This window comes from Pelophylax lessonae (assembly GCF_965119305.1).
Source record: "Pelophylax lessonae genome assembly, chromosome: 3".
Classification (NCBI taxonomy): domain Eukaryota; kingdom Metazoa; phylum Chordata; class Amphibia; order Anura; family Ranidae; genus Pelophylax; species Pelophylax lessonae.
In genome coordinates, this window is record NC_138770.1 from 327,769,781 (window position 1) to 327,791,880 (window position 22,100).

The 22,100-nt window shown below is 41.3% G+C and overlaps 2 protein-coding genes across 2 annotated transcripts in view; both read left to right on the top strand.

The window, feature by feature from the left end:
- The window catches only part of MCPH1 (microcephalin 1), a 592,087-nt gene extending 576,625 nt beyond the window's left edge, over nt 1-15,462 (top strand). The window contains exon 14 of the mRNA XM_082249377.1: nt 15,316-15,462. Coding sequence (XP_082105503.1) covers nt 15,316-15,389 — 74 coding nt within the window. The 3' untranslated portion in view covers nt 15,390-15,462. The remainder of the gene's footprint in view (nt 1-15,315) is intronic.
- Nucleotides 1-22,100, top strand: part of TMEM14A (transmembrane protein 14A) — a 1,080,999-nt gene that overhangs the window by 437,727 nt on the left and 621,172 nt on the right. The window lies entirely within an intron of this gene.

Consider the following 22,100-nt stretch of genomic DNA (forward strand, 5'->3'; position numbering starts at 1 on the left):
CCATACCTATGTAGACGGATGTGTGACTGGCATATCCCAGGGGGCTGCAGGAGCAGGACATGTCATCCTTGCCCGTGAAAAAAAAAAACGTATTATAATTTTGTGGGTGTAAGGCATGGACCTAAAATGGTATTGTAGAATGAAGTTCCACTTTTACCTTTTCCATACCATTAACTCCTGACATTAGTCATGAATTATGAATATCAGTTAAAGTGAATTTAGGAGGCGGAGTGGTCGTAAACCACATGAACATTAGACTTACTATGGTACTTCCACTTTTTCTTAACACAGTGGTTCCCAACATTCATGCTTTGTCACACCGTATTTGTGCAGCGGTCTTACAAACGCAATTTTTTTTGGAAAAAATAATTTTTTCTATAATGTGAAAGATAGAGTTACGCCTTGTAATTCGATACCAAACATGTCATGCTTAAAAATTGCGCACACTTGTGGAATTGCGATAAATATTGGAACTTAAAAATGTCCATAGGTGACGCTTTAAAACTTTCTACATGTTACCAGTTTAGAGTTACAGAGGAGGTCTAGGGCTAGAATTGTTGCTCTCGCTTGAACAATCGTGTCAATACCTCATGTGTGGTTTGAACACCATTTACATATGTGGGCTCGACTTGCGTATGCGTTCGCTTCTGCGCTGCGCGCGAGCTCGGAAGGGACACTTTACATTTTTTTTTTCTTATTTTGCCTTTTATTTTTTATTTTTACGCTGTCCCTTTTTTTAAAAAACATTTTTTGATCACTTTTATTTCTATTACAAGGAATGTAAACATCCCTTGTAATAGAAATAATCAGAACAGGTCATCTTTAATGTGAGATCTGGGGTCAAAAAGACACATCTATACTTAAAAGCAGGGAAAAAAATGGGCCCTTTAAGGCCGTTGGGAGGAAGCAACGTATGACGTCACTTCGGTCCTCTAAGGCCATAGAGTCGAGTGGGGGCCATCTTGCCCTCACTTGACTTCCTGCCTGTGACCTGAAAGGACCAGATTGTTTCCCCCTCTACCGACGGCACCAGGAAGTGGGGGGGGGGGCACCTCTCCCGCCACCCATAAAATGATCCACCACTGGGAGCACATTTATATGAAAGCGCGCCCTGTAAGAAAACACCGGGGTTATGGCAGCTATCTGACGTAAAAACTGCGGCGGGCAGTCCGGAAGTGGTTAATTGCACAAGCTTAAGTTAGAAGCTGATTGGCTACAGTGCAGAGCTTCACCACATTTTGCACTCTCCAGTATTTGTAAATCAACCCCACAGAATCATACTTTATGAACAAAAACAAAAAATTTTCACAGCATTCAGTAAGTGTGATTACATCTTCATATAATCACATTTTAACCTCATGCAAACTGGGCATCTATCTGAACTAGCTCCTGTGAACGCCAGAACTCCTGGCAGTAAAAAGCTGCTATAAAACGTGACAAAAGCCACATTTTACACACGCATTTAGGCGTGTCAAGCATTTGAGCGTTAATGGATTCCATTGACCAGAATATTAATTTATTCTGCCCACTGGAATGCATTTACTCTAAAACGCTAGGCACCTTTTTTTTTTTTCTGTTCTTCGAATGAACGCACCTCTGGTGTGTTTTTTTTCTCTCCAGGCTGTAAACACTCCTCTTCTAATAAGCCTGTAAATACCTATGTGTGCATCAACACAAGGGTTTACATCCAGGTGCTTTTACAGGCTGGGGGGAAAAAAAAAGCTGAACACCTATAACCGCTTCATTTTTTAGACCCAGTGTGCATGAGGCCTTTAATATGAAGTAAAAAAGAAACCAAACTATGCAAAAGTTTATTTAAAGATTTGTTAGTCTGACACTTGAAACCTGTGAGAAGAATGCAGCTTGTGATTGGCATTTTATAGATGCCATGACAATGCAAATAGAGGAAAAATCTCTCACTTCCTGTTTTGTCTTAAATGAAGGAGACTCTCACCAAAGGGAGATTTGTACATTTTTAATACTGTTAAAAGATTTACTAGTGTAGCAGGATTCCCAGCCGTTTTGCTGACTGTGGGTCTGCCAGGGTTACCGCTAGCAACAACAGCACATTTAAGCATGTTCTCCAAGTGTGAGCACTGAGACGAAGAACAGTCCAGTATCTTTGGGTTTTTTTTTTTGGTTTATTAAGAACTTGGATGGGTCAATGCCGGTTGGCGCTGGTTAACGCTGACTTGCTGTCTGTTAATACCGAACTGACTTCTGACACTCTCTTGTGGCACAAAGTCCTTGTTAAAGCTTCCTTATCACTTTCCTTTGTGATAGCTACTTGTACATCTGCTGCAACGTTTAACTCTTCAGGGCCTGCACCGGCACCCTCTTTACACACACTTCTCCTCAGGGCTTAGACTCTGGCACCCCCTTTCTAAGCCTCCTACTGGTTAGCTGGCTCCTGGATCCCTCTGACCTTCTCGAGTGGTCCCCTATCCTAGGCAGACCCCTGGGTAGTTTACAGTACTCGCGATACTGCTTTCCTGGAAACTTCTGCCCCAGCAGCTCCACTCGGTCCTCAGCACTCTGTATCCCTCTCTCTGCAGCTCAACTCAACCTCCTGTCCTCTAGGCCAGTGGTCCTCAACTCCGGTCCTCAGGGCCCACTAACAGGCCAGATTTTAAGTATTATCTTGGGGAGATACAGACTAGAGTACTGCAATCACTGAGCAGCAAATGATATCACCTGGGATGTATTTCAGTTATCTTGCAAACCTGGCCTGTTAGTGGGCCCTGAGGGCCAGGGTTGAGTACCACTGCTCTAGGTGGACCGCCAAAGATATTTCCATGCGCTGACAGCAGGAGAGACAGCCGTCACCCTCCTCCTGGGACTCTGCTTCCTGCCAAAGACACCCTGTCATGTGCTCCCCTCAGACTTATACCCCATCCCAGAATGCATTGCAGCAGATTCTGCCCTCTGGGATAGATACAAACCCTGGTGTGCTATTGGTCAGGTTTCCTCCACTGCCCAATAAGAGCCCTCGTTGGACACTGTGGGGAGACTCCCCAAGCTCAACAGGCACACCTGGGAACACATGACAGCCTAGCGGAACTATCAGACCCTCCCGATAAGCAGTCAGGGCCCCCCTTATGGGTTTTCCTAGCACCTACCTAGGAGGGTGCTACACTAGGTATATACTGAATAATGGGAAAAATTACTCCCAGGATGCTCTACCACATCGAGAACATTAAAGAAAAGCATGTCAACCAATTTATAATGCACCTAAACATATTTGTCTAGAGACAAAGAGTGTATATCACTGGGGTAGGTTAAAAAGGTAATTCATCCTTTTATACACAGATGTTGGCTCCCACCCCACATTTTAACAAAAAACATGCACTGCTCACATCATCTACTGTTGCAAGTCTGATATTTAAAATGTCTGTATTACTCTCTACCTTGCCCATACAAAAATGTTTCAGAATTTAGACTATATTAGCTTCTCAACTCAAAGAGACACATTTTATAATTTGTAATGAAGAATATTTAAAAAGTGAAAAAAGACTTTGCAAGGCAGTGATGTCTGCCTGGTCTTTGGTTCAGTGCAGAGTTTGGATCGCCTACAGATTAAAATCAATTATATTAGAGCAGAGTTATTGGCCCTCAGAAATGTGCTTCATTGAGTATCCTTATTTTTTATGTCAAACTTGAGTGCCAACTGCAGCAGCTTTTTAGTTTTTTTGTTGTCCCTGAAAGGGGGGTTGCAGATCTGATTTAACCCAATCTAAGGGTCCAAGGGGTGGATGATAGATGTGCCAGAGAACATTTTATTATGTTCAGCTGACACACCTATAATTACAATGTTCCAGGGTACAGCCAACATATTATTTAACAGGGAGAGAATGCTGATGTATGTGGAATATGTAGATGTCTTCGTCCCAAATCTGTACACAAAAACAAAGCAAGTGGCCCACGGGACTTTTGAAGAGACACATACCAAATATTAAAAATATACAAGTTTATTGCACACCATAATAAACATTTAAAATCCAACAATGACAAACATTTAATTCAATTTTATTATTTAACAGAATGAATTTGTTAGATGCCAAGCATTTACAATATATGGGATGCATCTTTCTCCTAGGAGTGCCTAATGTGTCTTGGTAGCCTTCTAGCCATTGTAATATACCGTGTTTCCCCGAAAATAAGACCGGGTCTTATATTAATTTTGGCTACATAAAACACACTAGGGCTTATTTTCAGGGGATGTCTTATTTATTTACAGTGTGTACAATGACAATCTTAAAGTGATTGTAACCCTAACATAAATAAATAAATATCCTCATCCTTTAAAGCATGATAGACAGCACAGTGCTTGTGCTGTGTTATTTAGCCCACTCTGTTCTAAAAACCTGGAATAAAACAATAAAATGTTAAAAACAAAGTTATTGTGTCCCCTGTCTTCTCTCCCCCTGTCAGCTCAGGAGTCAGCATTATGACATTTATTATGACATAAAATTATGTAATTGATTTTGTAAAACGATTATGTGATGTGCAGTGTGTCTCCTTTTGTAACTTTATTGTGGAAAATACCTTATTTACAGCACCACTGGGCACTCTCTACTTTCCCTCTCCGAATACTGCAGAGGGAGGGGCTGAGATCCCCGCTGATGTCAGCCCCGCCCAAGCACTGCAGTGGGAGGGGCCACTGACATCAGCCGGGAGGAGAAGATCTCCGGCGGGTCACGTGAGCGTCCAGCGGCGCTGTAAATAAGGTATTTTCCACAATAAAGTTACAAAAGGAGACACACTGCTCACTAGATAATCTTTTTACAAAACCAATTACATGTTTTTACAAGGATTTTACTAGGGCTTATTTTCGGGCTAGGGCTTATATTGCAGCCATACCTGAAAATCATACTAGGGCTTATTTTCAGGGAAACAGGGTAGCCAAGCTTGGTGTCTAACCTTGTATTAAACTAGTGTTTAAGTATCATTCTAAATAGTATCATCTTCTACATCCCTATAAATACTTTTCTGGAAGGTACATTTATTACAGTACAAATTATGAAGATTGTATGAAACTTCAGCGGTAGGCCAATACAGAAAAAAAAGTACCATCACAGATGTATATTCCTGTTCTGCATACTGTTTATTACTAGCCCCTTTACTGCAGAGTCATTTACATCCAATTCGTAGTCCTTTGCAGACCCAAGCTAGTGGAAGTTTGATATCTCCGCATTTTGTCAAATGCGTTATAAGCTGGTCAGTGTTTCATCCATTGTTTGATAAATGCCTAGCACAGACATAAGATTTTAATCCAACCATTTTGTTACAGACGTGCAAATTTTGAAGAAGAGAGTGTCAGGAAGTTCATTACTACTCCCTCATTCTCGCCATACTGTTTGGAGTTTGTAAGACCTCAATATTCCCCCTACACCCACCACTGAGACTTCACCACGTCTGTAATGAGGAAGTTGCCCTGAGAGCAGGTAGCTGATCCAGGTGTTCCAAACAGCTATGAATTTCTGATGGGTGTTCCTGAGAAGGACAGCAAGCTCTTCCATCCCCTTTGGTTGGTTGAATTCCACAATCCACTCACTAGGGGATGGTACAGTCGATGACCTCTGGTATCTAGGGACAGTGAAATCCGCTTTTAACAATATGACTTAATACAAGTCGCACAATACCAACTCTCTTTCCAGTTTTAATAATTAGCATTCTCACTACCAATTAATGCCAAATAAAACCCTATTATCATCATTGCAACAAATGAATGTACAGTATGTTCTACACCATCAATAAATTATTTTCTTTAATTATATTTTCATACGACTAATAAAATAATTTTATTTGATTGTGCATCTGTTATATTGTTACTATAGTTAAGTTACGTCTTTTACAAATCATGTTCAGAGATGATTTACAAGTGCGTAGAAAGCAAACACTTAGGCTACATGCACATGGGCAAAAAAAATGCTGGCTTTACAGGTACTGTATACAGCATTTTTTATCCCTCTACACGCAGTTCTATGTTCGTGTATGTTGCCATGCACATCAGGCGTATAGCTCAGTATATTAAGAGCAGTGTTTAGAGCGTAAAAAAAAAAAATTTGCACCTAAGCTGCATTTAGAGAGGAGCTTAAGAGTATGATTTATGCCTGTACGCATGTAAATGCACATGTGTGAGTGTAAATGTATTATCATAGGCATATTAACCTAATATTCTGATCAGTAGAATATATTTACGCTCAACCCCATACGCACATACATACACAACATTAGAGGCATTTTTTCTGGCAGAAAAAAATCCCACATATTTGGAGCATAAATTAGCATATGCCCACGTGCTTGAGGCCTTAACAGTATGGTGACTGAGAATAACTTTCCCTTAAAGCAGGTCATAGTGTTCCCTTACAAATGATATGGGATGGGAATTAGTAAAGTAAAGCACAACAGTAATGAGAATCTGGCACAAGTACATGCTGATAGACTGAAATGGTCAGAGAATCACTGATACTAGAGGAGTGATGATTTAAAAGAATGAGAGGCATTCGAAGACCATCTGCCACATGAAATGCAGCAGTGACACTGGAATACTACTAGTAATGACCTTAGTTATAGAGGTCATTTCTAGCAGTGAGAACAGTTCATATAGGTCTTTGTATTAAAAAATTAGATAGCATGAGAAAGCTACAGTTGACTTTGAGAAATTGGCAGTGTTGGCAAAAATTAAGCAGATGTTGGCATGGTCGTTATTTCAGTTGCCTGCGCCCTGAACTGGCTGACAGCAACCAGAAGTAAAACAAAAATGTAAAAACAAATGCATCCTTGAAGGAAACCTGCCTTGAGAGAAATGCAAGGACTGCCACTGCTGTTCTCTTTCAGAAAATGCTAGTTGCCTGACTGACCTACTGCCTAAGCCACAGTGAACAAATAACCCTACTATTAGTTCTAGTTATACATATTTAATACTTATTTTAGGTAGTCCACAACCAGCAAGAATGTGTGTTTAAATGTCTACCTTATAGCTCAGGTGTGTGACCTGACATCAAAATCTCTTTATGTGTAATTGTAGAAATAAGCACACCAAACAGAAAACTTGTTTTGACCTATTAGCTAGACATGCGCAGAACCGAAAAATGTATTTAGTTTTGTTTAGGCTAGATTTGTTAGGTTACTAAAGTTGTTTTGTTGATTCAATTTGGTTTGTTTTGCCCATTTTGCAATTAATTCCAAATTTTCAGAATGATTCTAATTCGGATTGTGTCGAAAATTGACTGATTCAAATTCTGTGTGAAGAATAGCTGGTTGTTATCCATTTAAGCCCCAGGCCTATTTCTGACACTTTTTGTTTACAAGTTAAAATCAGTATTTTTTTTCCTAGAAAACTAGTTAGAACCCCCAAACATTATATATATATTTTTTTTGAAAAGACTCTGGAGAATAAAATGGTGGTCATTTCAGTATTTTTTGTATATTGTGAAAGATGATGTCAAGCCGAGTGAATAGATACCCAACATGTTACGGTTTAAAATTGCGCACACCCGTGGGATGGCGACAAACTACGGTCAATAGAAATCTCAAAAGGCGACGCTTTAACATTTTTTAACGGTTACCAGTTTAGAGTTAGTGTAGCTCTTTTTTTTTTAAATTATTGCTCACGCTCTGGTGATCGCAGCGATACCTCACGTGTGGTTTAAACAGTGATTTCATTCGCGGCTCGACTTCCATATGCGTTTTCTTTCGTGCGTGAGCTAACGGCGATGGGGGCGGCTAAAACATTTTTTTTTCCTATATTTTATTTTTCTTAAATTTAAAATTTAAAAAAAAAAAAAAAATCTGATCACTTTTATTGCTGTCACAAGCAATGTAAACATCCCTTGTGACGGTAATATGCAGTGACAGGTATGACAGCTCTTTTTATGGCGGGATCGAGGGTCTAAAAGACCCTAGACCCCTCCACTACACTTCCATGTATTCAAAACGCCGCAAACGGCATTTTTGAATACACTCGTTTTTTTTTAATTTGCCGCCTTAAGCCTTTAATCCGGACATGACGTCATGGACGCCGCCTCCGGGGTACGTCATCGGAGACCCGATCGAAGCCGCATCCGGCTTAGATCGGGACTCCATTCAGCCGGCAGACGGGAGACCCGGGCAAAGCTGCAGAAGGCGGCGGGAGGGGGGACGTCCCCTCCCGCTCGCCGGGGTTACGACCGAGCGGCTCCTGAGCTGCATCGGTCGTTACCGCCGTAAAGCCGACCGCTGGCTCTAATCAACGGTACCAGGGTGATGCCTCTAGCTAGAGGCATCACCCCAGTATAACACCTCAATGTCTGCCGATGGTCCCCTACGTCACTGTGCGGTAAGTGGTTAAGGAGCTCGTCGGGAAGCATGCTGCCGCGTCTTTACCAAGCAATGACACGTCAGCTGTCAGCCGGTTTTCCCGCTGACAGCTGAAATGTAATCAAAAGAATGCTGGCAATGAAAAATTCTGAAAATGTTTTATTGTTGGGTTTTAGGGGGAACCCTACACCAAAATCTTTAAAAACTTGACAAGTGAGTGTCCCCCCTCCTAAACCACACCAGGCCACAAGTCCTAAACATAGGGGGGTTCTTTAGGGCAGCCCCCCCCCCCCAAAGCACCTGGTCCCCCATGTTGATATGGGCAAAGGCCTCTTCCCCACAACCACCGAGCAGAGGTACAGTATCTCACAAAAGTGAGTACACCCTTCACATTTTTGTAAATATTTTATTATATGTAGCAGGATTCCCAGCCATTTTGCTGGATGTGGGTCCACCAGGGTTACCGCTAGCAACAACAGCACATTTAAGCATGTTCAAGTGTGAGCACTGAGACAGGAAACAGTCCAGCATCTTTGGGTTTTGTATTTATTTAGGAACTTGGATGGGAGAAGGGAATGAGTGGGATACTCCTCTGGCTCAACTATTCACAAAGTAATGGGACAACTGAGAGCTTCCCGCCAAAGACGCTCTGTCATGTGCTCCCCTCAGACTTATACCCCATCCCAGGATGCATTGCGGCATAGTCTGCCCTCTGAGATATATACAAGCTCTGGTGTGCTATTGGTCAGGTTTCCTCCACTGCTGGCTCAGGGGAGGTTGGAGATGCGAAGTGGAAAAGACAGGCAGTCCATTCAGTAATACCGATGCTTGTATGACTCTTATGAGTCTATCCCTGAGGTGAGCTGCCATTCCAGCACCAGTCACTGAGAGCACCAGTTTGAAGTGGTTTGGAGCACGATCTCACTTTTTACCTCACTGGATAACTGATTGCGATATTTGGAAGACCCTCTCCTTGTTTAGGATCTTTATGATCATTTGGCACTTGCACTTTTTTGTTTATTTTTGCACTCGCACTTTCCATTGCATTTGCACTTTTGTATATTTATATTGTGAATATTCAGTTCACATTCATTAACATTTTTTTCAATTCATTCACACTAATGATATTACTGTCATTGATTTATTTTTGATTAATTTGAGTCACTTGACGCAGCAATATTGATTTATTTTTACTCACAGGTTTCCTCCACTTTCCAATGAGAGCCCCAATTGGACACAGTGGAGAGACTCCCCAAGCTCAACAGGCACACCTGGGAACACGTCAGCCTAGCTGAACAATCAAGACCCATCTGATAAGCAGACAAAATCCCCCTTTATAGTTTGCCTAGCACCTAACTGGGAGGGTGCTACACCTATCTTTTATGTGACAACACTGAAGAAATTACACTTTGCTACACTGTAAAGTAGTGAGTGTACAGCTTGTATAACAGTGTAAATTTGCTGTCCCCTCAAAATAACTCAACCCACAGCCATTAAGGTTTAAACCGCTGGCAACAAAAGTGAGTACACCCCCTAAGTGATGATGTCCAAATTGGGCCCAGTTATCCATTTTCCCTCCCTGGTGTCATGTGACTCATTAGTGTTACAAGGTCTCAGGTGTGAATGGGGAGCAGGTGTGTTAAATTTGGTGTTATCACTCTCACTCTCTCATACTGGTCACTGGAAGTTCAACATGGCACTTCATGGCAAAGAACTCTCTGATAAAATGAATAGTTGCTCTACATAAAGATGGCCTAGGCTATAAGAAGATTGCCAAGACCCTGAAACTGAGCTGCAGCACGGTGGCCAAGACCAAAGAGCGGTTTTACAGGACAGGTTCCACTCAGAACAGGCCTCGCCATGGTCAACCAAAGAAGTTGAGTGCACATGCTCAGCGTCATATCCAGAGATTGTCTTTGGAAAATAGACGTATGAGTGCTGCCAGCATTGCTGCAGAGGTTGAAGGGGTGGGAGGTCAGCCTATGAGTACTCAGGCCATACACTGCATCAAATTGGTCTACATGGCTGTCGTCCCAGAAGGAAGCCTCTTCTAAAGCTTATGCACAAGAAAGCCCGCAAACAGTTTGCTGAAGACAAGCAGACTAAGGACATGGATTATTGGAACCATGTCCTGTGGTCTGATGAGACCAAGATACACGTATTTGGTTCATATGGTGTCAAGCGTGTGTGGTGGCAACCATGTGAGGAGTAAAAAACAAATATGTCTTGCTTACAGTCAAGCATGGTGGTGGGAGTGTCATGGTCTGGCGCTGCATAAATGCTGCTGGCACTGGGGAGCTACAGTTCATTGAAGGAACCATGAATGCCAACATATACTGTGACATACTGAAGCAAAGCATGATCCCCTCCCTTCGGAGACTGGGCTGCAGGGCAGTATTCCCACATAACGACCCCTAACACACCTCCAAGACAACCACTGCCTTGCTAAAGAAGCTGAGGGTAAAGGTGATGGACTAGCCAAGCATGTCTCCAGACTTAAACCCTATTGAGCATCTGTGGGGCATCCTCAAACGGAAGTTGGAGGAGCGTAAGGTCTCTAACATCAACCAGCTCCATGATGTCGTCATGGAGGAGTGGAAGAGGACTCCAGTGGCAAACTGTGAAGCTCTGGTGAAATCCATGCCCAGGAGGGTTAAGGCAGTGCTGGAAAATAATGGTGGCCACACAAAATATTGACACTTTGGGCCCAGTTTGGACACTTTAACTTAGGGGTGTAATCACTTTTGTTGCCAGCGCTTTAGACATTAATGGTTGTGTGTTGAGTTATTTTAAGGGGACAGCAAATTTACACTGTTATACAAGCTGTACACTCACTACTTTACATTGTAGCAAAGTGTCATTTCTTCAGTGTCGTCACATGAAAAGATATAATAAAATATTTATAAAAATGTCAGGGGTGTACTCACTTTTGTGAGAACCTGTATATAGTACCCCTACTCATTCACCAAAAAAAAGTCAAAGTTAATAAAAACATAACAGCTTTTGACAAGTCCTTTTATTAAAAAAGCAACATAAAAACGCAGACCCAAATGGATAAAAACAATTCCACCCGCCAAACACAACTGTTCCCATCCAAGGACACAGCTGAATTACAGGTAAACATAGGGGTGCAGTTACCCAGTGATGTAAATGGGTGGCCTCCTTGCTCATGTCTACCCCTCATTGAGCAAGTTTCATTATGGAGCTGGATCACAGTTTACCCTGCCCACTTGTTTATCTGTTATTTGGAAATGACACTTGCCCTAGGAGAGGTAGACACGGGGTGGAGTCACCTGGTTACATCACTCTGTAACCCCCACTGCTATGTTTACACGTCATTCAGCTGTGTCCCTGGACGGGAACAGTTGCGAGCGTTAATTGTTTTTTCTTTTTGTTCAAGTCTGCATTTTATGTTTTTTTTTTTTTTTTTTTTTTTTAACAAAGGTCTTGTCGAAAAATGTTGTGTTTTAACTCTCTAAGCACTTTTTGGGGAATAAGTAGGGGTCTGGTATGGATATTGGGGGGGGGGAGACCCCACACTTTTTTTTACTGCTATGCTGAATAAACAATGGAGAAAATACAAAAATTCTGAAATGTGATGTGTAAAAAAAAAAGTGCGCTGGAAAATTAAATAGAAAAGCTGCAACCTTAGAAAAATAGAATGGACAGAAAAAATATATATCAGGTGCGCTAAACTATAAAATTAATATCAAATATATAATTATATGGTGATATACCAATAATAAAAATTCTGAGTGATAAATGGAAAGTCGGAGGACAAAACCTCCTTCACAATAAGTGAGTCAAAAAACACAACAAAAACAAATAACATATGGTTGACTAGAAGTGAAAGGAAATAAAGTCCAAAATTATACAAAGTCATTCAAGAGTATATCAAAAAAGTGAGTCCATGAATAGGGTGTAGAGTCCAAAATCATAAACATCCAACATGCATGTGAAATGGCTCCAGGGTGCAAAATTCAACACAATAGATGTGTGCAGCGAAGACCTCCACCCTGAATGAATAAGCCCCTTACCAGATGGGATAATACAAGGGCGTGTGTATTATCAGATCCAATACCACTATATAACCCAGGGAAGGTGAGAAAAAGCCCCAACTCCTCTCCAGACAGGAGAGAGCAGGTCAGCCTCTTACCAAATGAGTCTTAATTCTGGGCAAAGAGATAGATTCCGCCTGTGGTGAGTGCCTTCTCTGTTCCCTGGAATGCTTGGATCTGTTCGCTCTTGGTTGGAGGCCCAGTTGACGAGAGGGCTTCTCTTGTGGCCCTGGTCCGAGCACCCCTTTACAAGGCTCAAAGAAGCATGGGTGCCAGTAGCTTGATAGCAGGTGACTGCCACAGTCGGAGACGTAGTAAAGGTGAGCCAACACGGTGAGACAACAGGGTGGTCAGGAAAAGGGCTCTCCCCCGGCTCACTTGTTATGATCCGCCCCTCGGTGCGCTTTACGTCTTACGCTTCACGTAAAGCTGTACGTACGCTTTACGCAAATGTGAGGGGTGTACTCACTTTTGTGAGATACTGTACCTCTACTCATTCACATGGGAGGGGATCTGGGGGCCCACTTGTTAAAGTCACCCCCGCACCCTGGTCCGGTGGTTGTGGGGAAGATGCCTTTGCCCCTATCAACATGGGGGACCAGGTGCTTTGGGGGGGGCCTGCCCTAAAGAACCCCCCTATGTTTAGGACTTGTGGCCTGGTATGGTTTAGGAGGGGGGACACTCACTTGTCAAGTTTTTAAAGATTTTGGTGAAGGGGTTCCCCCTAAAACCCAACAATAAAACATTTTCTGAATTTTTCATTGCCAGCATTCTTTTGATTACATTTCAGCTGTCAGCGGGAAAACCGGCTGACAGCTGACGTGTCATTGCTTGTTAAAGACGCGGCAGCATGCTTCCCGCTCCTTAACCACTTACCGCGCCTATTCATGGACTCACTTTTTGGATATACTCTTGAATGACTTTGTATCATTTTGCACTTTATTTCCTTTCACATATTGTCAACCATATGTCATTTGTTTTTGTTGTGTTTTTTGACTCACTTATTGTGAAGGAGGTTTTGTCCTCCGACTTTCCATTTATCACTCAGAATTTTTATTATTGGTATATCACCATATAATTATATATTTGATATTCATTTTATAGTTTAGCGCACCTGATATATATTTTTTCTGTAAATTCTGAAATGTAATTAGTCCATTGATGCAACATTGGACTTGCAATTCATTTTCTGAATTTTGGTAGAGGTCTGCTGAGCTCCCGCCGCCCTTTCCAGCGACACCTGCCATGACTGAATGGGGCCCGCAAGTGGGACAGCAGAGCCCAGTAAACAGTGGGGCCGCTGTCAGTTAGGGGTCTGATCTGTCTGCCGCAATGTCGCAGTCCCGCTAAAAATCACAGATCTCCGCCATTACTAGTAAAAAAAAAAAAATGACACAAATCTTTCCCGTAGTTAGTAGAAGCGATAATTTTTGAGCAAACCAATCAAAATACGCTTATTGCAATTTTTTTAACAAAAATATGTAGCAGAAAACAAATTGGCCTAAAATGTAAAAAAAATTAGGGTTTTTTTTTTTTTTTTTTTTGGGGGGGGGGGGGGAATGTCATATAGCAGAATGTGAAAAATATTGTTTTTTTTTTTTTTTTTTTTTTTCAAAATTGTCGCTCTTTTTTTGTTTATAGCGCAAAAAATAAAAATTGCAGAGGTGATCAAATACCACCAAAAGGAAGCTCTATTTGTGGAGAAAAAAGGACTTCAATTTTATTTAGGTACAGCGTCGCACAACCGCACAATTGTCCGTTAAAATAACGCAGTGCCGAATTGCAAAAAATGGCCTGGTCATTAAGGGGGGCAAATCCTTCCGGTCTAGAAGTGGTTAAAGAAAAAAAAAGGAAAACGAATGCAGCCACCACATTTAAGAATTAGTAAGCTGCAATATATTTCATTTTGGTTTTAGGTTTATTACCACTTTAGGAGGAAGACTGAAAAAAAATAGAGACAAGACAACTTGTATGTAATGCTATGTAAAACTTTATTAAAATGGGTTTATTACACTTATGCCTGCGTTTAGAGGTTAATATCCAGTTTTTTGCCTAAAATATTATACATGGGTCCACTCACCATTGTGAGGATTTATGGATACACTGATTTTTATCACTCACATAACCATATGTTTCATAGTCTTTTATAGAACTCCTTGGGATGATGTTTGGTTTGTGAATTTATCATATTAATGATGCATTGTATTTGTCCATAAATCCCGGTGTACTTATGCAGATGTGCAAAATGAAATTTACCAGAAGGTTAGCCAAACACATCAATTCCTTTATAGTGTCAGAAGACTGAGATCATAGAAAATCCGACAAGAAAGAAGAGGACACAGAAGATAAAATTCAGTTGTCTTAAGGAATGTTCACATTTACATTTTCCCTGTAAAATTTGTAGACATCATAAGGCTAATGTGAAGCTTCCATATACTGAACATAGTAGAGAAAAGAGCACCTTTTATTTTGCAGAACATACTTAAAATAAACAGTGGATATTCTGAAGTTTACTCTGATGGATAATATAAGGATGATTTTTGTTGGTTTGCTAGAGAGAGATATTTTCTACAATATTGGGGATAATAAAAAGTGTGGTGCAACTGCAAGCACAAGCTTTCACCACTCTTCTAAACTTAGAAAATGGAGTATATGCTGCTACTAATTAATAAAATTGAGCAAGCCCCTTTCATTAATCAGGATCTGCTCCATGTTCTATGCTGGCTCTGTCACAGCACAGAACAGTAGCTGGATCTGCATGCCCCAGATTCCTCTGTCATTGAGTGATCGTGATATGGAAATTAACCTGGAAATTACACCAATGTTAACTAAAGGAGAGATTCTCAAAACCTTTGATTCTGTATAAGTGACTATCTGATAACTTATAGGGCATCAAAATTCTTTATTGTGAATGTTTCTATTACACAAACTAACATATCGAATTGTTGTTTCCTAGATTCTATATCCCAACACAAGCTACATCCTCTAGAAAACTATGTGTTGCAAAGTGAGATTTCCAGTGTGCTATAACCATCATCTAGGAGCACCTAAAATAAAATGTTGGAACACAACTGTGACTACAAGAACATGCTGCTTCAATAACTCCTGCACATGATTTTAAAGATTATAATTATTTTTACATTATTATGCTTTCGTGTTTTGTTTTGTTTTTTCACTGGTTGCATTTTAGAATAACTTTTCAAATGGATGTATATTGTTTGAATATTTTTTACTAATAAAATACATACAAGGGGGGGGGGCTGTTCCCATATGACAAATTGTTATATTGATGCGCCCATTGGGAATGGAGCTTTTCATCCTAAACAAATGTACAGTGAATGATTGAACTGCACATGAACTAATAACGTCTGTATAAACTGTATATAGTAATAAACCAGGATTTGGTTTAGAGCACACCAATTGGAAGAGATTTCGGGAAACGATAGATGATGTAGATGCCTATGCAAAATAAAAAGTGTCAGTTTAATTTTATGCTTAGTGCTGTTGTATTCATGCTTTGTTCCTCCCATGCTTCCAACCTCCCACAGCAGCTCAAAACCCACTGGTCCTCCAGTGGACAAGTATGGAATAAAGCTTTATGGGTATGACTCTGAGCAGAGTGTTCAGAGCAACTCCAGTCAAATATTCTCAGCAGATAGTCCCCACTCTGCAGTTTCAGCAATATCCAAACATACTGTATTCGCTTCGATCTGCATCCAATCAAAAATCAAATTGGAGCATGCCTAGTGCACAAACTGGTAGAGATAACAAGATTCATTAAATGAACATGGATTCATATGAAATACAGGCTTGTGAAAAAAAATGCTAAAAAAAGTTCTAAAATTACATAAATTAACTTCTGTTTAGAACGGACAAATAGTCACACCTTCTAACAGGCTGATTACTTTTTCTGAAACCTAAAAGAGTCTGTTAGATCCATGACATTCTACAAAATTTCTTGTGACATTTACATTTCTTCATGTTCTGATGTTGGATATGTGATCCCTCAATCGAACCTTGTAAAATAGGTAAATATTGATGTATTATTCGACTAAAGCCCCTTACCCACGTACCGAATGTCGGCCGAACGATCGGCCGTCTTTTGTCCGGTGCTGTCCTGTCGGCTGAAAAGTGCTAAAGACTGCACACGAATTTTGTCGGCCAACAACAGCCGACTGCAGAAGTGATGTCATGTGATGGTTAACTTTCCGTGTGTTTTTTTCTTTTCTGAGCATGCCCAGTCTTGCTAATCTGCTGTTTGTCGGCCGAATTCTGTACTGACTGGCGAACAATCGGCCATTCTGGTGTTGGCCAACAAAAATTTTAAAGTCTGCACACCAGATTCTGTTCGGCCGAAAATTCGCTGTCGGTTGTCGGAAGCATCATACTAACAAGCCGACAATCGGCCGATCGTTCGGCGGCCGAATATTTACGGCCGACAATCGCTACGTTTGTACGGGCCTTTAATCAAGTACTGAAAATCACTGTTTGAGTTTTTTGTATATTTAGCCTTCTATTCTTGGGTACCATTGCTCTTAAAATTCTATAACCAATAAATAGCGTTGCACTATTCAAAAAGGTGCAAATATCAACCAATATGGTGCCTAAAAAACAAACAATATTTATGAACAAAAACCTCTTAATTAAATATAGCACTAATGTCGTAAAAAAAAAAAAAAATCCTTTGTAAACAAAAAAAGTCCCAAAATGTTTTATAGCATATGTATTGAGATGGTTCCTTATGATACATTCAAGTTCAGTACTCCGCAAAAAATGTCAATACTTGAATTGGTGCTCCACGCAAAAGTCAATGTGCTCCACCATAAACAGAAACACTCCACTACTGACAGGATTGCTTGCTCACCTAAATCCTGGACTTGTATAAATAAATATAAAAGTCACAGCTTGCTCTCACTGATCATCTGCATCCATCCACAAAATTCCCAGGGAAGTAGTAGAGCAGGTGCTCTTTAAATGATAGCAGCAAGTCCCCTTTAAAAAACAGGATCATTCCATCCACTCTGCAGATGACTCGAAAAGGAAGCCTCCGATAATGTAGTAATCTTTAATTATGTTAAAAATGCACAATTCACAGTAACAGACACACACATTGTAAATGTAAAAAAATGGTGGTATTTAATCACCACTGGTTTTTATTTTTTTGTGCTAAACAAATGAAACAATACTAAAAATTGAAAATAAATAAATTATGAGGTTGCACTGATAGGCAGCACTAATAGGTGGGACTGATGAGGAGTCACTGATGGGCTGCACTGATCAGTATATTTAATCACCACTGGGTTTTCTATTTTTTGCTAAACAAACTAAAAGATACCAAACATAAAAAAATAAAAATTGGTAAAAATGTTATAAAATTTAGCAAATAATTAATTTCTTTCCTTCCCTGATGTTTGCTGATGAGTCTGCACTGATGGGCACTTAAAGACGGGACTGATGAGGAGGCACTAATAGGGGACACTGATAATTAGGGCACTGATAAGCAGTGCCCTGAATTTCTTTGTACATGTCCCTTGTGGCACTGGGCGGTTTCCGGCTCTGCTTTCCTCACACTGTGACAGCGTGTGAGGAAAGTACTGCCGATAACCGGAAAGTCTGTTTACATTGTGATCAGCTGTAATTGGACACAGCTGATCACATGCTAAAGGGCCACTGTTAATTGGCCCTTTACCCAATCTGTGATTGGCTGTGTCTGAAGAACACAGCAATCACAGAGCATGCCAGATGCTCTCCCCAAGTGGCGCGGTTCCGGTAGGACGTCCATGGATGCCCTCCTGGAAAAACAGCGGCGTTGTAGCGTTTTTCAGCTATAGCATGAAAAGGAAGTGGTTGATGTACAAAGAAAAGTCTATAAAGTTTTTAACCCAGCCATATTTTTTACCTGTTATTTTTCAAACTAAATTAACTTATCTTAAGTACTTGCCACTTACCTCCTAATCCTATTTTTGGCTATAAAATACAGTTTAATATTAGAGGGCTGTAGATGGCAAATGTTAAGAATGTAGATAATATTTAACACACCCTTTCAAATTAGAGCTAAACAGCTATATTTTCACCTGGGATCCTTTCAGAGACAGAATAAGCCTAGGACTTCAAAACCCTGAATTTGTGCATTAAAAGCTAATGTGCAAATCTGACAGAGAAGGATACTCAGAGTGCTACAAAATATATATTAAAAAGGTTCACAACCCCAATTTATCTTCTTCAAATCTTAGGAAGTATTTGTTTAAATTCTTCTTTGCTAGAAGCACCTGTAATTTATCAAATGTTTCTTGGCCCTGTTTTATTAAGTTGGAAAGCTCTGCACCATAAAATGTCTTGCCTTCATTTTGAAAGTAAAATGGCTGTAGGATGTGAGAAGTGAAAATACTTAAAAATTAAAAGACAATAAATAACTTTTGACAGTAAAAGTAGCTTTTGTTTCAATAAAAGCAGTAGATTAATGGGCTTTTAATGCAAAAATGATTTACCTATTTTCACAGACCCAGCTGCAAAGTGATGAGATGGAGACATTTTTAGCACCTTTCAGACCTAGATGCCTCTAAGGATGAGAACATGGGGCAGCAAGATAATTGAGTGACACTTCTACTTAGATGTTGGAAAGTTTTTCTTAGACCACTGTGGTTGGAAGAACCTATGCAAATTTATCAGGTTCTGCAACAGTCTGGTAATGAGCTAGCAGGATGTTTAGCAGAAGGTAGATGAAGAACAGGCCAGGATCTGCAACAACAAGAAAGCACAGGTGATGGCAAACACAGGTCAGGAAAAAGTGCTCTGCAGGCATTCGTGTAAATAGCCAGCTTATTACCTGCCTGTACACTATATACTGTACCTGTGCACACACAGGTGGGAATGTACCAGCACACAAACCTTCAGGCTAATATCACTTGCTTAATTGTAAAGTACAGGACATAGGCTCTTTAAGTCTTGACCATGAGTTACATGTTACCACCTTTTATGTAAGGACACACAAAGTTGTCAGCATAATCCATATAACCCCTCTTGCTTCCAGAAATTCTCTGAAAAAGAAAATTGTATAATGTATAACCAGCTTAAAGTGGTTGTAAAGTCAGAAGGTTTTATATATTAATGCATTGAGATAAAAAAAAAAACCTTCTGTGTGCAACAGCCCCCTAATACTTACCTGAGCCCATCGCCATCCAGCTTTGTTGCAGGAGTGTCTCCGCTGCCTGAGGCTCTTCCACATTAGTTGACATGGTAGTGCAGGGCCATTGGCTCCCACTGCTGCCAATCAAATTTAGTGAGCCAATAAGGAGAGAGAGGGGTGGCTTGGTAGTGGCTCCATGTCTAAATGGATACAGGGAGCTGCTGTTCAGCTCAAGGGCCCCCATAGCAAGCAGCTTGGTGTGGGGGCACTCGTCAGGAGGGATGGGCCAGGAGGATCGAAGAGAGACCAAGAGGAGGAGGATCTGGGCGACTGTCTAATTCACAGGGTAGGTAAGTATACCATGTTTGTTATTTTTAACCCAAAAAAGGAGACTTTACACGTCAGCCACATCATGAAAAAGTATAGATGGGACAGCCTGATGAGCTAGCATGGATTACAATGGAGAAAAAGAAAAGCTAACATGGACTCAAATGCAAATAGTGCAAACAATAGCTCATTTAGTCAGTTGCCTGACTGAGATTTACACGTTATTGCCAAAAGCATTGGGATGCCTGCCTTTACACCTACATTAACTTTATTGGCATCCTAGTCTTAGTCCGTAGGGTTCAATATTGAGTTGGCCCACCCTTTGCAGCTATAACACCTTCAACTCCTATGGGCAGGGTTTCCACAAGGTTTAGGAATGTGTCCATGGGAATGTTTAACCATTCTTCCAGAAGCGCATTTGTGAGGTCAGGCACTGATGTTAAAGCAGAGTTCCGGCCACTACATTTTTTTTTCAATAAAAATACCCCCGGGACAGTCAGGGCTAGTACATTCCACAATGGATAGCCTCTGTACTGTCCCGGGTCGCACTTACCTTTTAGAAGAAATACTTACCTTTAAAATTTCTTCTCCAACGTTGCCATCTCGGATGTGGGCAGCTGAAGCCAGCGCGTCCTCTTCCACGTCCTCTTCTCCCAGAATGCGCCTGCATCGGCCCCGCTCGTCCCTTCCGGTGCCGCGCCGCATGCCCAGAAGCTGTTTAGCAGGGAATGCAGCACCGGAAGTGACGAGCGGGGCCGGTGCAGGCGCATTGATTCCTGGGAGCGATGACGTTCAGCTCCCAGGAATCAACGCAAGGAGGAGGTTACGGCGTGGGCCGCGGCCGCAGAGGGAGGAAGTGCAAGAAATGGTGAGTATATTTTTCTTCAATAACAAGGTAAGTAAAGGAAAAAAATCGTAGCTATCCATTTCTTTTTCAGGTGACAAATAGGAAGCGGATGGCCCAAAATCGATTATGTCGATTTTGTGTCCGGAACTCCGCTTTAAAGAGAAGACCTTGCTCACAGTCTGCGCTCTAATTCATCCCAAAGGTGTTCTATTGGGTTGAGGTTAGAACTCTGTGCAGTCCCCCAGTAATTATTTGTTTGTTATTCTGAGATGCAGACCTAATTTTTTGGACAAGTCAGTTATACTATAGTTTTTGATCTAATAATTCAATTTTTGTAAAACTTCTGGTTAGGATGGGAATTCCCCTCTTTACTCTCCTTCATCTGGAAACTGTATCTGGACATATTCATTTTCCTATTTTTGGATCGGTTCTGTAGAAGTGACACCTTTTGAGGTCATTAGGGTATCTCTGTGAGTCTTGCCTCCCCCTGCACTTCAATTTGAGTGTGCACTATTCTTATTTTAGAAGAAATAGAATACTTCATCTATTACTATTGAAGTCTAATTCCTCAAACCACACTGTGTTCGTAATCTCATAGTGTGCACACTATGCTATGCAGGACGTAAAGGGAGAAAGTGTAAATATTTTTCTCTTACGTCCTCCGACAGTCGCCGCCTCTTCATATTCGTCACATATGGGGTATTAGACTTTGCTCCGAAGGAGTAGCTAGGCAACAGAATATGTTAACAATAAAGCTTTAACATATCCCACCCTCAAGGGGTGGTCCCCTCAGTCAATACCCTCCTACTTCCTGCAACCATATCTCAGTTTTAATGTCTAGCTTGTCAGGAGTGGCTGGCTCTCTCTGTGCTGGGACTTTCTGTCCCAGACTCTTTCTTCTTTTTAATATTTTGTTTGAGTTTTTCTCTCTACTTTTTATTAGCTGTTATTTTGTCAGCGTTAGTTAGTTCTTCGGACGAAGAGAATCATGCGGACTGGGTCTCGGGCTGATCCCCCTGGTCGCAGGTCGTGGGTCAGTGGCTTCCCAGTCTGCCATCGAGCGTTCAGCCAGGTAACGCTCCTGGCATAGTGAACGACCCATCCCTGTTCGGTGCAGGGATGATTGGTGAGGTGGCTACCTCACTGGACGCTGTGCGGTTTCTTAACCCCCATTTTGTGCGTCTTGAATTGCGACTCTCCCTGCCTCATGTGCAGCGGCTTGTTCGCCTGTGCGGGTCCCCCACGCCATGTGAGGTAAGTGTATTTATGTGGGGACCTGTCTGTCTGGGGGGGTGTCAGTCTGGGACTGTGTAACCTGCCTCTATTCACACTGCTTGTCTCCCTATCTCTCGGCTGCATGCTGTGGGCTGCAAGGGGGGGGGGGGGAGCTGTATGACACTGTGTGTGTCAGGCTGGGCAGTGTGAGAGCTGTGTGCTGTGG